Here is a 15,138-nt window from a genome sequence, read left to right as displayed (position 1 = left end):
GTTTAGATACTGTTTTGTTTCACAAAAATTTCTATCTTTTGTACTCAGTTGCTGACTATGTTGTTCGGCAACCTAAAATGAAAGTTTAGATTTCTGGGTTTAAAGGTATTTTTTAATTATTATTTTTATTTTATTTATTTATTTTTTGAGAGGGAGTCTCATTCTGTCACCCAGGCTGGAGTGCAGTGGCGCAATCTTGGCTCACTGCAAGCTCCGCCTCCTGAGTTCACACCATTCTCCTGCCTCTGCCTCCCGAGTAGCTGAGACTACAGGTGCCCGCCACCATGCCTGGCTAATTTTTTGTATTTTTAGTAGAGACGAGGTTTCACAGTGTTAGCCAGGATGGTCTCGATCTCCTGACCTCGTGATCCACCCACCTCAGCTTCCCAAAGTGCTGGGATTACAGGCATGAGCCACTGTGCCTGGCCATTTAAAGGTATTTTTGACATAAAGGTCATTAGGGTTCCAAGTACTGCAGTCTAGAAATCTTTTCATTATATTGGGATGGGTTTTGGAATATAAGAAAACATCTAAAATAGGATTAGAGGTTGCTTCATGAGAAGAGACTTGATTATTAGTAGTAATGAAGAAAAGAATGCTGTTTTGGGAGTTTTGAATAAACTCAAGTTCTTAATGGTTAATTTGTTAAAAAGAAAGTGAGAAAAAACCCATCTACTTATGTATAAAGGAATATTCAAAAAGAAAATGTAAAATAGGGGAGATCTGGTAATCTTCCCACAACAACTTAAAATTTGAATGCAATGTTTAGCTTCCATTAAATTGATTTTGATGTAAAGTTTTTAGTACTAGTGGCAGGACATTATTCTCTTTGAGGATAGCAGAATTTCTGATGTCGTTTTTATTTAATTAGATTTTTATGATGCTGTGTTTATATTAATTGGTCTGTAAGCATACGTAGTTTTAAAATAAAGGTAATATACTTTCTGGCGAATGCCCTACAACTTTGCTCATTTACTGACTTAGAGGCATCACTGTGGCACAACGTTTCTTTCCATACTGGGTTAAAAATAATTTAGTAAAAATTATCTTTAAAACAGGAGCACTAAAACATATTCTTTTTTTCTGCAGAGCTCCAGGGATTGTTTCACAACAGTGAGGCAAATTGTAATTGGCATGTGTTTGTGAAGTAGTTTAATCATTCTAAATTTATGGTTTCTGCTGACTCTTCAGTGTACTTTCCAAATAATCTGTGACTGATCTTGACAAATATTAGTCTGTAGGGTTTTTGGAGAGGCTGGATGTGTTGCTAAGATGAGCTATACAGGTTTCTTCTGCCCGATCTCCTCCTCATGGAATTTTCCTTTTATTTTAGCAGTGACAGGAAATAAGGATGATTGTGCCAGAAAACAAAAGCTGTAGTGCCAACCTAATTATGCTGTTATTTTAATCCACTGAGGAGCAGGTCTCTAAGTAGAAAAGGATTGTTTTTCCTGAGTGAGGTATTCAGCTGTTTTGTGGCATCAAATCATTCTAGGTGAATGTATGCTCTGGTGCTAGTCACCCAGATTGCTCACCTTGAGTGGTATATACTGTCTTATGCTAACAAGCCCAAGAACACAGTGCAGTGTTGGAGCAATGTTGGTGGAGCCTCTACTGCTAGGGTCTCTGGTCAGAGAGGTCATTAGGTTGGCCCGGAAAAAGAAATTAACACCATATTGGTTATAATAACAGTGCTGCTTTACTTAATCCATTTCCTTCTTTGTGCATCTTTACACAATTGGTGTAGGGCAAGTAATTTCATTTTCATGTATTTGGAAACAACTGATTATCTATTGAAAAAAATTGTGTAATTGTTTCAGTTACCTACATAACAAACCATCCAAAGCTTAGTGGCTTAAAATAACTATATTTTTCATTATTTTCTGGATATAGTGAACTCAGTTGGGCATTTTTCATTTAGGGTTTCTCATTCTGTTGCAGTTGAATATTAGTAGGGGCTGTAGTCCTTTGAAGGCTCAGCTGGGCTAGGTATCCAAGATTGCTCACTCACCATTGAAACTCCTTACTTATGGCCTCAGCTCCCAAGAACATGCATTCCAAAATGCAGGAAGCAGAAGCAGCCAGACTAGTTAAAGGCTGAGAACTGGCCTAGCTCACTGCTGCCATATCTGTTGGTCAGAGCATTCTCAGGGCCTGTCCAGATTCAAAACTGTGGAGAAATAGACCCCATGTCATGCTGGAAGGGTATAAAAGTCACATTATTGCAAAAGACCACTTGTCATGGAAGATATTGTAGTTATCTTTGGAAAATGCAATCTGTGAAACTCTTGATTAAAAAAACCACGTACAATGCCTTAGAAGACTACATTTGTATATTCTTGCATAGATACTGTGTGTTTGTGTGTGTGGCATAGATATTGTATATGTGTATTGTGCATTTATGTATGTATTACATGTGTATGTGTGTATATATGTACATGTATATGCATTAATATATACGTGCATAATACATATATGCCATCTTAGTTTGTTGGACTGCTATAACAAAATTTTCTAAGTTGAGCAGTTTATAAACAACAGAAGTTTATTTATCACATTTCTGGAGGCTGAGAAGTCCAGGATCAAGAAATTGGCAGATTCAGTGTCTGGTGGGGGTCCACTTCCTCATAGTTTGCACCTTCTTGCTATGGCTTCACATGGGAGAAGGGATGAAAGAACCTCCCTCTTGGGCCTATTTTTTTTAGGGTAATAAATACAAATATTTAATTAAATATTAATAGGAAATTTGGCTGTGTGTGTATATATATATATGTATAAAATAATTACATATATATGTATGTATGTATAAAATCATTTTAACTTTTATTTTAGATCCGGGGGTACATGTGTAGGTTTGTTACATGGGTATATTGCATGATTCTGACATTTGAGATACGAATAATCCCCTCACACAGGTAGTGAACATAGTACCTAACAGATAATTTTTCAACCCTTGTACTTCACCCTGTCTCCACCCTCTAATAGTCCCCAGTGTCTGTTGTTGTCGTCTTTATATTCATGATTACCCAGTGTTTAGCTCCCACTTGTAAATGAGAACATACAGTGTTTGTTTTTCTGTTTCTGCATTAATTTTCTTAGGATAATGGCCTTGGGCCTATTTTATAAGGGCACTAATCCCATTCGCTAGGGCTTGGCCCTTATGACCTAATCATCTCCCAAATAGTTTCACCTCCTAATACCATTGACTTGAGGGTTAGGATTTCAATGTATGAATTTATTGAGGGGGAAATGCAGACATTTGGACCATAGCACACATTTACATTAATACACATGATGCCTCAGTATCAGTATACTTCATTAGACTTGGCTAGAAAAAAAACCACACACACACACACACACACACACACACACACACACACCTCACATTACTTTTAATTAGTTTTCACAGATCTCAAAACTACCTAGCAATGGAACTAACTTTCTGGTCAATTCGAGTTACCACTCCGTAAGAGACTGTTTTACATTGTTTCCTCTATTCTCAAATCTCAAATACCCCTTCCCACTCTATTCACTCCCAGTTGATGATATTGCTTTTTATTTCTCTGAGAATAAAGCAGTCAGAGGAAAATTTTAGTTCTCTTATTACCAGATCTACCAGCTACCTGTGTCATTACCCATATTCTGTACCTTTCTTCTCTGTGAAGAATGGGTAGGTAACACAGAGTATCAAGCCTCTTACCTAAATCAAACCCTCCCCTTTTTTCCCCAGGATCACATCTGTTCATGTCTACTCAAGGATTTAACAGCTGCATCATCAAATTTTCTCTCTCTACTAGATTACTCCCTTCAAAATTTAGTTTTAAATTTTGTCAAATCTTTTAAAAACCCTTGCTTAACCACACAGTCACATTCTGCTACCCCATTTCTCTTCTTTTAGTTACTGCAGATTATTCAAAAGAGTTGTCTGTGCTCTTTCTCCACTTCTTCCTCTCACAATCTCACTCACACTCACACTCACTCCAACAGTTCATTGAAACTGTCCCTGTAGAGGTCAGTGACAGCCACCACAATGCCAAATCCCCTGGCCAATTCTCAGTTCATATTTATTTAACCCCCCAGTGCATTTGACAAAGTCCTCCTTAAAATCCAGTTTTCTAAAATTTTCTCCCATGCTGTAGGTTGCCTGTTCACTCTGATGGTAGTTTCTTTTGCTGTGCAGAAGCTCTTTAGTTTAATTAGATCCCATTTGTCAATTTTGGCTTTTGTTGCCATTGCTTTTGGTGTTTCAGGCATGAAGTCCTTGCCCATGCCTATGTCCTGAATGGTATTGCCTAGGTTTTCTTCTAGGGTTTTTATGGTTTTAGGTCTAACATTTAAGTCTTTAATCCATCTTCAACTAAATTTTGTACAAGGTGTAAGGAAGGGATCCAGTTTCAGCTTTCTACATATGGCTAGCCAGTTTTCCCAGCACCATTTATTAAATAGGGAATCCTTTCCCCATTGCTTGTTTTTGTCAGGTTTGTCAAAGATCAGATAGTTGTAGATATGCGGCATTATCTCTGAGGGCTCTGTTCTGTTCCATTGATCTATAGCTCTGTTTGGGTACCAGTACCATGCTGTTTTGGTTACTGTAGCCTTGTAGTATAGTTTGAGGTCAAGGGCTAATATCCAGAATCTACAATGAACTCAAACAAATTTACAAGAAAAAAACAAACAACCCCATCAACAAGTGGGTGAAGGATATGAACAGACACTTCTCAAAAGAAGACATTTATGCAGGCAACAGACACATGAAAAAATGCTCATCATCACTGGCCATCAGAGAAATGCAAATCAAAACCACAATGAGATACTATCTCACACCAGTTAGAATGGCAATCATTAAAAAGTCAGGAAACAACAGGTGCTGGAGAGGATGTGGAGAAATAGGAATGCTTTTACACTGTTGGTGGCACTGTAGACTAGTTCAACCATTGTGGAAGTCAGTGTGGCGATTCCTCAGGGATCTAGAACTTGAAATACCATTTGACCCAGCCATCCTATTACTGGGTATATACCCAAAGGATTATAAATCATGCTGCTATAAAGACACATGCACATGTATGTTTATCACGGCACTATTCACAATAGCAAAGACTTGGAACCAACCCAAATGTCCATCAATGATAGACTGGATTAAGAAAATGTGGCACATATACACCATGGAATACAATGCAGCCATAAAAAAGGATGAGTTCATGTCCTTTGTAGGGACATGGATGAAGCTGGAAACCATCATTCTCAGCAAACTATCGCAAGGACAAAAAACCAAACACCGCATGTTCTCACTCATAGGTGGGAATTGAACAATGAGAACACATGGACATAGGAAGGGGAACATCACACACCGGGGCCTGTTGTGGGGTGAGAGGAGGTGGGAGGGATAGCATTTGGAGATATACCTAACGTTAAATGACGAGTTACTGGGTGCAGCACACCAACATGGCACATGTATACATATGTAACTAACCTGCACGTTGTGCCTATGTACCCTAAAAGTATAACAAAAAAAAGCCATGAAAAAAAATCCAGTTTTCATTTGGCTTTCATGATACATATTCTCCTGCTTTTCCTCTCACCTTACTGCTTACTCCTTCTAGTTTTCTCTGCTAATACTTCTCACTTTCCTAACCTCTGAGTGTTGGAAATCAGTGTCAGACTTAGGATGTCCAAAATTGTTTCCTTCTTCCAGACATGCTTTCCAGGCCACAAAACAAGAGTGATACTTTACTCTGTTAATAACCCACATCTAGTCTATCAGCAAATTCTGGCACCTCTACCTACAAAACATGTCAAAACTTCAAGCCCTTCTTAATATCAGCATTCTTACCTTCATCCAAGCAGCTGTTATGCTGTGAACTGTTGCACTAAATAGCCTCCTGATTGGAATCCCTGCATTCCTCTTTGCCTTTTTATGGTTTATCTTCAATAGAGCACTCAGAGTGATGCTTTCGAGACTTAAGTCATATCACATCACTCTTCTGCTCCAAATCTCCAGTGACTTCCCATCTTGCTTAGAATAAAAGCCAAAGCCCTAAAGATGTTTTACAAAATCTCTGTTTAACATGGTGCCTGCTGCCTCTCTGCATCATCAGTCTTCCCTTTCTCGAGACACACTGACCCTGTTCTTCCTGAACATGCCATGTTTACTTCCACCTCAAGGCCTTTGCGCTTGTTTCTTATGCCTGAAAAATGTCCCTAGTTTTCTGAAATGTTGCCACCTTACTTCATTCAGGTGTATTCTCAAAGTTCAGCTCCCAAAAAGTCTTTGCCTGACCACTCCACCTAAAGCAGTACCTTCCCCAGTGCCCCAGCCAGCCTACCCTTGGCCACTCTGATTTTTCTTTTTATAATTTATTACCATCATTAATGATTTGCCTATTGCCTGCTCTCTAGATCAAAAGTGCCATGAGAGCAGGGACTTTTGATCACAACAAAGTGTTAGTACTCAAGAGGTGCTGCACAAGCATTTGTTAGTTAGATGAATGAATGAATGCTTGTGGATGTATACATGCAATGGACTTTCATATAGGCTTTGATGGGAAAATAATAATTCAAACTTTCTGTTTTATACTTAAACAGGTGACTTTGTTTTATCAATAAGAAATGTATGTGTTGGAAACAAATATCACATTGCCTTTATGGCTTAATCGTCAAGATTCCAATTTTCCAGATGGTATAGTTTGCTTAGGCTTTGCTGGTTTTTGAGCTGGCAGGAATTTGTGAGTTCTCACCTTTTGCCAGCATTGTGTACCATCAAGATGCTTAACTTTTCTTCATCAGTTCATCGATTAAAGAAAGGAGAAGTTAGAGTGTATGATTCCCAACATCTTCTAGTTAAAAATAATTTCTCTTTAAGATGAATCTTTAAAAGTCTAATGGGGCCAGGTGTGGTGGCTCATGCCTCTAATTCCAGCACTTTAGGGGGCCGAGGCAAGAGGATTACTTGGGCCTGAGAGTTTGAGATCAGCCTGGGCAACATATCAAGACTCTATCTTATTAAAAAAAAAAAAAAAATTAGCCAGGCCTGTAATCCCAGCCACTCAGGAGGCTGAGTTGAGGGGATTGCTCAAGCCCAGGAGATGGAGACTGCAGTGAGCTATGATTATATTACTGCACTCCAACCTGGGAGACAGAGTGAGATCCTGTCTCTTAATAGAAAAAAGTCACATTAGATGATTTCTAAGTAGTATGATGTTCTGAATGTTTTAATTATAAGATCACTGCCACCTCAAAACACTACCTGATTCTACTGTTTTGTGATTTGCTGTATAGCTAATTTTATTTATAGCTTCTTTGACTTGAGCTTATTTTGGCAAACATCTTTTTTAGGGTAAATCTCATACAGGTATTTTACTAACATCTTAAATCTGCCTTCAGAAGCATTATTTATAGATTGGTTACATCCTAAGAATTTTAAGTATACAGAAACCAAAAGATTCTAAAATCAAGATTTCACATATCAGCAAATAGGACTTGAGTTTTTAAACTCATACATTATTTTTAAGTACATCTTTTTTCTGAAGCATCTATTCTCATGACACATTTTTCTACTTTTAAGGTTAAAACCACTATAAGGTCCATAATTAAGTTTGTTAAGATGTTTCCATTTAACTCTTACAAAGGTGACAATTTTTATTAAACTGAAAAGACTGGAAATCTGTTACACCAGAGGGAGTCGGGGAAGGACACACTGTTTAGAAAAGCTAATCAGAAAATTAGATGAGGCCTAGAAATCAGGAGTGAATTTCACTCCAGGGACTGTGGCATTATATTGAAACATTAGTTGCTTCAAAATAGGGCAAATGATTCTTCCTCTCCCAACTTGGATATCCCTCCTGGAGAAACTAGAGTTATTGCTGGATGGTTGAAATTTTTGCTTTTATGTGAACTGCAACTTCTGTGAGGGAAAACAGCTCCGGGCTCCTGTGTAACATTCTGTTCTAAGTTTAGTAACTTTGATTTACTAAAGAAATGAATAATCTAGGATGTGGTAGAGATAAATGCTACTTTTGCATGATCCAGATCAATTATGTTACTTTGTTAGATGTCACTACGTAGAGATTTTTGGGTAAAGGAGGTAACGACTTTCAGACTTTAAAATTAAGTTCCTCTTTATATTACCTTAGTGGTTCAGAGAAATGAGCACTTTTCATAGTTTAACTATTTCTCTTTTTCTTTTCATTCCTTTTCCATGTCTCTTGTATTTCACCCAACACCAAAAATGCCCTTTCAGAAACACAAAGTAGATCTTTTCTACAAACTACGCCATGTGATGAATGAACTTATTGACCTGCGAAGGCAGCTACTGTCTGGTCACCTGACTCAGGATCAGGTGCGGGAGGTTAAGCGGCACATCACCGTGCGCCTGGACTGGGGTAATGAGTAAGTATGAAAATTGTTTGGGTATCTCTCAGTTTCATTTATGATAACTCAGTCTTCAGGGAGTTTGCACCTATACAAAGCTTCTTTTTAATGATTCAAAGACAATGTTATATTCTTCACTAAGCTTTCATCATTTTTGCTAGGAGCAATTATTTGTCCTAGTTAGCAAAGGATGCTCACTGGTTCTAGTTGCTGAACCTCTTTTAGCCTCTGTTTTTGCTTCTGGAAAGAAGAGGTAAATAATAGGACTAGATTATCCTATAAAGTTAAATTTCTTTGACCTCAGATTTCTTGATTCTACACCTCCTAATCAGAATACACTTAAAAATATATTTTAGTGCTGTCTTCAAATGTGAATTTGGTGTCCTTTACATTTTATATAGCCATACAATGAATCTGAATGAGCATAACCTACAAATGGAAACTGTCTACATTTGTACTTCAGAATATTTTTAACTACCTTGTCATTCAGTAATAGTCTTGCATTTATGTAATAACTATGATTTGCTATTGCCATACAAGTACAATTTGAAGACTTTGGTATGGGAAGTTAGGGTATAATTTTCAATGGATATAATTGATATATCAATAATTGATATAATAATTAATATAGCTTTATAATTGATATAAATTTCAGGTGCTTTTGTCTCATTCTCTTAAAATTGGGTCCATTGAACTTTTAAGTGACCAGGTCGCCTTCTACTTAAAATATACATATACCTTAAGTATATTTATATATGTGTCTTTAGCTCCTTATCCTTTTTGGGAGGGGCCCACCAATAAATGAGATCTACGCGCCCATTTCTGGAAGCCGGAAAGTAGATGAAAGATTAATGACAGAGTAAATCCATTATATGTGGAGGAAACCTTAGTTAATGAGAGAGTCAGTCTGCCCCGCAGCTCCCAGAATCATAGAAGGTGGGATAGGCTTTGAAGCTTTGAAAAGGACTTGGCTTAAAAGAGTGTCTAAGGAACAGTCTACCTCAATCAATGAGCAGAAGGCCTGGCCAGGTATTTCCTCTTCAGATAAACAAATATAAAAAATGGCCACTGGGAGAAAACTGGGCAACAGTAGTGTGAACTGGGACTTTCTTGCAAAACTCTCCACATTCTGGCATTTAAGGACTTTAAAGTATAATGAGCAGATTGCTCCCACCTACCAGAAAGGGAGACTTGCCAGTCACCTACCCATGTACAAAAAAACTCTACATTTCTTCTGCTATATGTTAAGTTTGAATGGACAATCAGGTATAACCAGATGTTTGAAGAAACGCTTCTACAGGACAGAGAGAGACCAAGATTAACGAAACACCTGTACCCAAAGAAAGTAACCTGTCCCCAGAGCAAGCTGAGATTGATAAAGTACTTTAAAACAAAACAAAACCAAAACACTTTAATATCCTCAAATAGAATCTAAAAGATCCATTATGTAGAATAAGATGCCATGTAAAAGAAGTGGAGAATGTAATTTCCAAAATAAAATACTCATAGAAGATAAATTTTATGTAATCTCTAGGAAAATAAGACAAATATATAGGCAATACATGAGGAAAGAAATTCAATGCAAAGGCTCTACCCAGGGAGATCCAGTATCAAACATTTTGTCTTCCAGAAAAAGAATAGAGGAAATTCTGAAGGAATAATAGAAAATTTGTCAGAGCCAAAAAACAGGAATCTTAAGATTGAAAGGGTCCCACCAAATATTTATAATGAATGGGAAAACAAAACAAACAAACAAACAGAAACTCACAGCGAGGCCCATTAAGATATCTTAGTATTCTAGGAATGAAGAGAAGACTATTTAAGGGTTTTAGACAGAAAAATAGTTCCTCTCACAAAAGAATAAGTATCATACTGTCCTCAAAAGTGTTATCATTAACACTGGGTGCTAGAAGATAATGAAATAATATCTTCAGAGTTCTGTAGGGAAATGATTTGCCAGCCAGAGTTTTATTTTACAAATCCCAACCATCTAATTAAGTGAGAGGGAACACAAACCATAAAGCCATTTTTAGGTATTCAGGGATGCACAAAAGTTACCTCTCATGACCCCTTCTTAAGAAGGGACTTGAGGATGTGTTCCTGCAAAGTAGAAGAATAAATCCGGAAAGAGGAAACATGGAATCTAATCAACAGTGGATCACACCCAAATTGGTACTGTTCATCAGTAGAAAAGAGAAAATATAACACTAAATTGGTTGTGACCTTTTTGAAGCCACAACTTTATATCCTTGTTTGTTTTGTTTAATTAAACCCTCTCATGACTGTTAGTAGGATTTCTTGGCACCTACCACAGACTACCTTCTATAATAGTGTATAACATGAATTTAGGTGTACCATCAGTGTTCTCTAAATCTAACTTTGGGGAATAACAATTTAGTAAAATACAATATGTTGATGTACAGCATAGCTACTGATTCTGCCTCTTCAAACCCAAACATTTTTATATTATGAAATTATGTCACTTTTTATTTTTAAGTCAATGATAAGAATACAGTAATTGCAAATATAACATTACTGTGTGCCAAGCGAATTGGTCACACTTGAACTGATGACACTAATAAATGTGTAATTCATTATGTTGCAGTTTAACTGCAACTATAGAGTCCATTAAATAGAATTATTTCAGAACTATCAGTACCTATACCTCTTTATTATGAAACTTGAAAAACAACCAATCTGATTTTGCAATCAAATCTGAAAATAAATAGATGACAGCTTAGAAATAAGTTCAAATTGCACTTGAAAAAGGCTCAGAACATTATAAATACCTGCCAGTAAATTACAGGGCTATTCCAATTTCATGACTAACTTTTTCTCAATGAAATATGTTTGTGTGTTTGTGTGTGTGTGTGTGTGTGTGTGTGTGTGTGTGTGTGTGTGTGTTGGAGGGGTATGTGTATGCATATCTTAATAAGCAAAAATGAAAAACACAGTTCTACTCCCCTCCCCACCTCCCTTCTCCCTCTTTCCTATTTCTCCTTTTCTCCCTTCCCTGCATTCCGTCTTCTTTTCTTCTCCTTTCTTCCTCCCCTTGCACTTCTTTCCCTCTACCCCTCTATTCCTTTTTTTCTTGTTTTCTCCTTTCTTTCCGTGGAAAATATAGTCACTTAAAAACCTAAACAAGAACTTTGCAGGTCTGTCATTATTGAAAGGAAAAGACATGTTGCACCAAAACTGATAGGACTATTCTTTCTGGTTTCTCCTTGAGCTTACTCTTTTAAAACTTTTCTTCCTATTTTGAAAGAAAAGATGGTATATTGTAAAAACAAAGTCATTTCATACCATTAGATTATGTAAAACAGACTGTACCACACAAAAGCTGAGAACAGATGACTATAACCATTGTTCCCATTTTATTCTGATAGTTCCACACTTCTTGTTCCACCACACTTTTATAAATGCCATAAAATCTTGAAGTTTAGCACACATTAACATGTGAATCAGTGTTTGCCAAATGTATTTTAATGTTTTAATTGATGTAATTAAATATATGATTGTAAACTCTTATGCCTTTTCTCTAAGCTCTTACACAGACATTATAGCTCTGCCTTTTCAGAATCTATTTCAGAAACTAGTAATTGTTATTAGTAGTGTATTGATTAAATATGTCTGCATCACTATGGCAAGTACATGGTCTCACTTCATGCACTGTTGTAATGAAATGCTACTATGCCTTGGCCAGGCGTGGTGGCTCACGCCTGTAATCCCAGCACTTTTGGAGGCCAAGGCGGGCAGATCACGAGGTCAGGAGATCGAGACCATCCTGGCTAACAGGGTGAAACCCTGTCTCTACTGAAAATACAAAAAATTAGCCGGGCGTGGTGGTGGGTGCCTGTAGTCCCAGCTACTCGGGAGGCTGAGGCAGGAGAATGGTGTGAACCCAGGAGGCAGAGCTTGCAGTGAGCTGAGATTGTGCCACTGCACTCCAGCCTGGGCAACAGAGCAAGACTCCGTCTGGAAAAAAAAAAAAAAAAAAAAAAACAGAAGAAGAAGAGGAAGAAATGCTACTTTGCCTTTCTAGGACAAGAGCTCTGTTTACCCATTGAGGAAACCTAGGCTCAAAGGCACTTTTCCCAGCGTTGTATGGTGGAAGGGTAGAGCTGGTATTTGTACCTAGAACTGATCCCAAAGCCCATGTGCTTTATGCAGAACCTTATCATCTATCTAATTATGTGTGAGTCTTAAAACCAGGCACATTATTGCCAGTATTTTTAGTCATTAAGCTATTTGATCTTTGTTCTGTTCTGCAAGTGTGAATACTGTTACATCCCGTGATGTATATCTGAGTAACATTCAGTTAGAACTTCCAAGGATAGAAACTGAACTGGTCCTGTAATCTTTCATTTAGAGTTTTAATTTAGTGAGGAGCTCTTCACATCTAGATAACAATTTTTTATTCTGTTTCCTGAGATTAGGAATTATTCATTTGGCCTAAAATTTGAATATTCAGACATTAAACTTATGTGACTTAAAATTATTGGCCTAAAATTTGAATATTCAGACATTAAACTTATGTGACTTAAACTTATTGGCCTATATGTAGATACTCCATAAGTACAAATTATTAAATTGTATCAGATAGAAACCAGCACTTACTACATTGTGCTCTTATATTTTTAGGAACTGCAATACAAGAAGGGCAGAAAGTTGTGTTCAAATTAACTAGTCATCGTCTTTGCTCAAGTGTCTTACATAGAGAATTAGTCAGTTAATTATATCTACTCCAAATAAATTTTAAAATGATTTGTCTAGTGATGTAATTTTAATTTAACTTAATATTTGCAACATCTTCTCTAAAGATGCTAAGTTTCTTCTGTTTCTAATTTCATCACTACAGTAGCTAGCTAGGTTAAAATTGCATTAACTGAGAACTGACATAGCCTAATTGATCTCTGCCTTAGAAAAATACCTAAGAAATATTTTATTCTTAGAATAATAATTTAACAAATCATATATATATGTGTGTGTGTGTATATATATATAATTCTGGTTCTTTTATTCTCTTTCTCTCCCTCTGTCATTTTTTCTTCCTCCTCCCCTTTTCTACTTTCTCATATTTTTACATATTCTAACCCATCTATATCTCTTTCTTCCCACTTAGTATATGTCTCTCATCAAGGGAATTGCTTTTGGAGTAAGATACACAAGCAGTAGTTTAGTTTGTTATATGCAGAAAATATCCCCCAGTGAGTTTCCTCTAAGTAGATTTTTAGCCAGGATCTAGAAAGGTTTGTGGCTTAGTACTTTACCCTTAAGGACTTACTGATATTTTCCGGCTTTAGGACACCTGAAATTAGCAGAAATTTTCGATGATTTCACAGTTACGGTTCTTCCCATACCTGGTGGTGTGCTCACTGATCAGTGTCTTGCCCTGTTCACAGTCTGGGATGTCTTGGCTATGTTTAAAGTATGCATGGTCAAAGTCCTGTCAAGCTTATGTTCAATCGACTGACTAAAACACACTCTTACACAGACACTCTTTTGGCATTTTTTGCTTATCATTATAACCTGCACTCAGCACTTGGTAGGCACTATGTGAATGTATTTGAGTAATAAAGTGGATTTGTTTTCATGCCTGGTGGACACTCATTAATCAATTGATATTTGTTTCCTTCTGATTTGATGTTTGACACAGAATCATCTTTCAAACAGTTATGACTAAGTTGATTTTACAACCACTTGTAGCCATTATTACTTATTATAACTTTCACAGTTATTTTAAAAAAGACAGCAGGTATAATGGAAATACCATACGTTCAGAATGAGAACAACCTAGCTTGAAACAAGCCCAGCTCAACTCCTTTAATAAGCCACTTAGTTAACCTCAGTGGGCCTCAGTTTCCTCGGTTAAAAAATGGATCTAATACTGTCTACTTCCCAAAGTGCTTAGAGATGATGTACATAAAGTGTGTAGCCCAAGTAAATGTTTGGTAAAAGGTAGTAATTACTAATTATATATTTTTGTATGTTATGTAAATATAAATATGCTATGTTTTCATTAGTATAGTTCTTATCGGTATGCTGTTTTTACTATAAGCATTAGAAAAGGGCACTGCTCCACAAGAAATCTTAACATCTCCATCTTTTCTCAACTGATACTGGGTCCCCATCCCCTGGGCTGCGGAACCCTGTTAGGAACTGGGCCGCACATCAGGAGGTGAGCTGCCAGTGAGCCAGTATTACTGCCTAAGCTCCACCTCCTCTCAAATCAGCGTGAACCCTGTTATAGTGAACTGTGATGCGAGAGATCTAGGTTGTGCGCTCCTTATGAGAATCTAATGCGTGATGATCTGAGGTGGAACAGTTTCATCCTGAAACCATCCTAACCCCTGCACCCTCCCCCCGATCCGTGGAAAAATTGTCTTCCATGAAACCAGTCCCTGGTGCAAAAAAGATTGGGGACAACTGCCTTAAAGTATCCATTGTATATAATTAATTAACTTCAGATTATTTTCTATATTCTGTGGTTCAGATGAGGAGAGGAAAAAGATAAAATAGAACATAGAATAGAGAGTATAGAGCGTTTAAAAGAAATAGAGATTTAGGGTCTCAGAGAGCTCCACCTGAAAGAATATTGGGTCAGGATTTATGTCCCTTATTAGCTGCTGTGTCCCTAGGTTGAACATGAGCTTAGCACAGAGTAGATTCTAATATATATTTGTTGAATTATTGGAGTGAATGAATGAATGATCAATGATGGGTGAGAGAAGACCAAGTATTTTTGTGAAGACTGTTTACCTAAACAATTGG

General features: G+C 37.1%; 1 protein-coding gene across 10 annotated transcripts in view; it reads left to right on the top strand.

Moving 5' to 3' along the window:
* The window catches only part of DOCK3 (dedicator of cytokinesis 3), a 739,703-nt gene that overhangs the window by 396,281 nt on the left and 328,284 nt on the right, over positions 1-15,138 (top strand). For all 10 annotated transcript variants that reach the window (XM_054483639.1, XM_054483636.2, XM_054483638.2 and 7 more), the window contains exon 6: positions 8,237-8,385. In XM_054483639.1, the coding sequence (XP_054339614.1) occupies positions 8,237-8,385 (149 nt within the window). The remainder of the gene's footprint in view (positions 1-8,236; positions 8,386-15,138) is intronic.

The sequence above is a fragment of the Pongo pygmaeus genome, chromosome 2, assembly GCF_028885625.2.
Source record: "Pongo pygmaeus isolate AG05252 chromosome 2, NHGRI_mPonPyg2-v2.0_pri, whole genome shotgun sequence".
Taxonomy (NCBI): Eukaryota; Metazoa; Chordata; class Mammalia; order Primates; family Hominidae; genus Pongo; species Pongo pygmaeus.
This window is presented reverse-complemented; position numbering and strand designations above follow the sequence as displayed.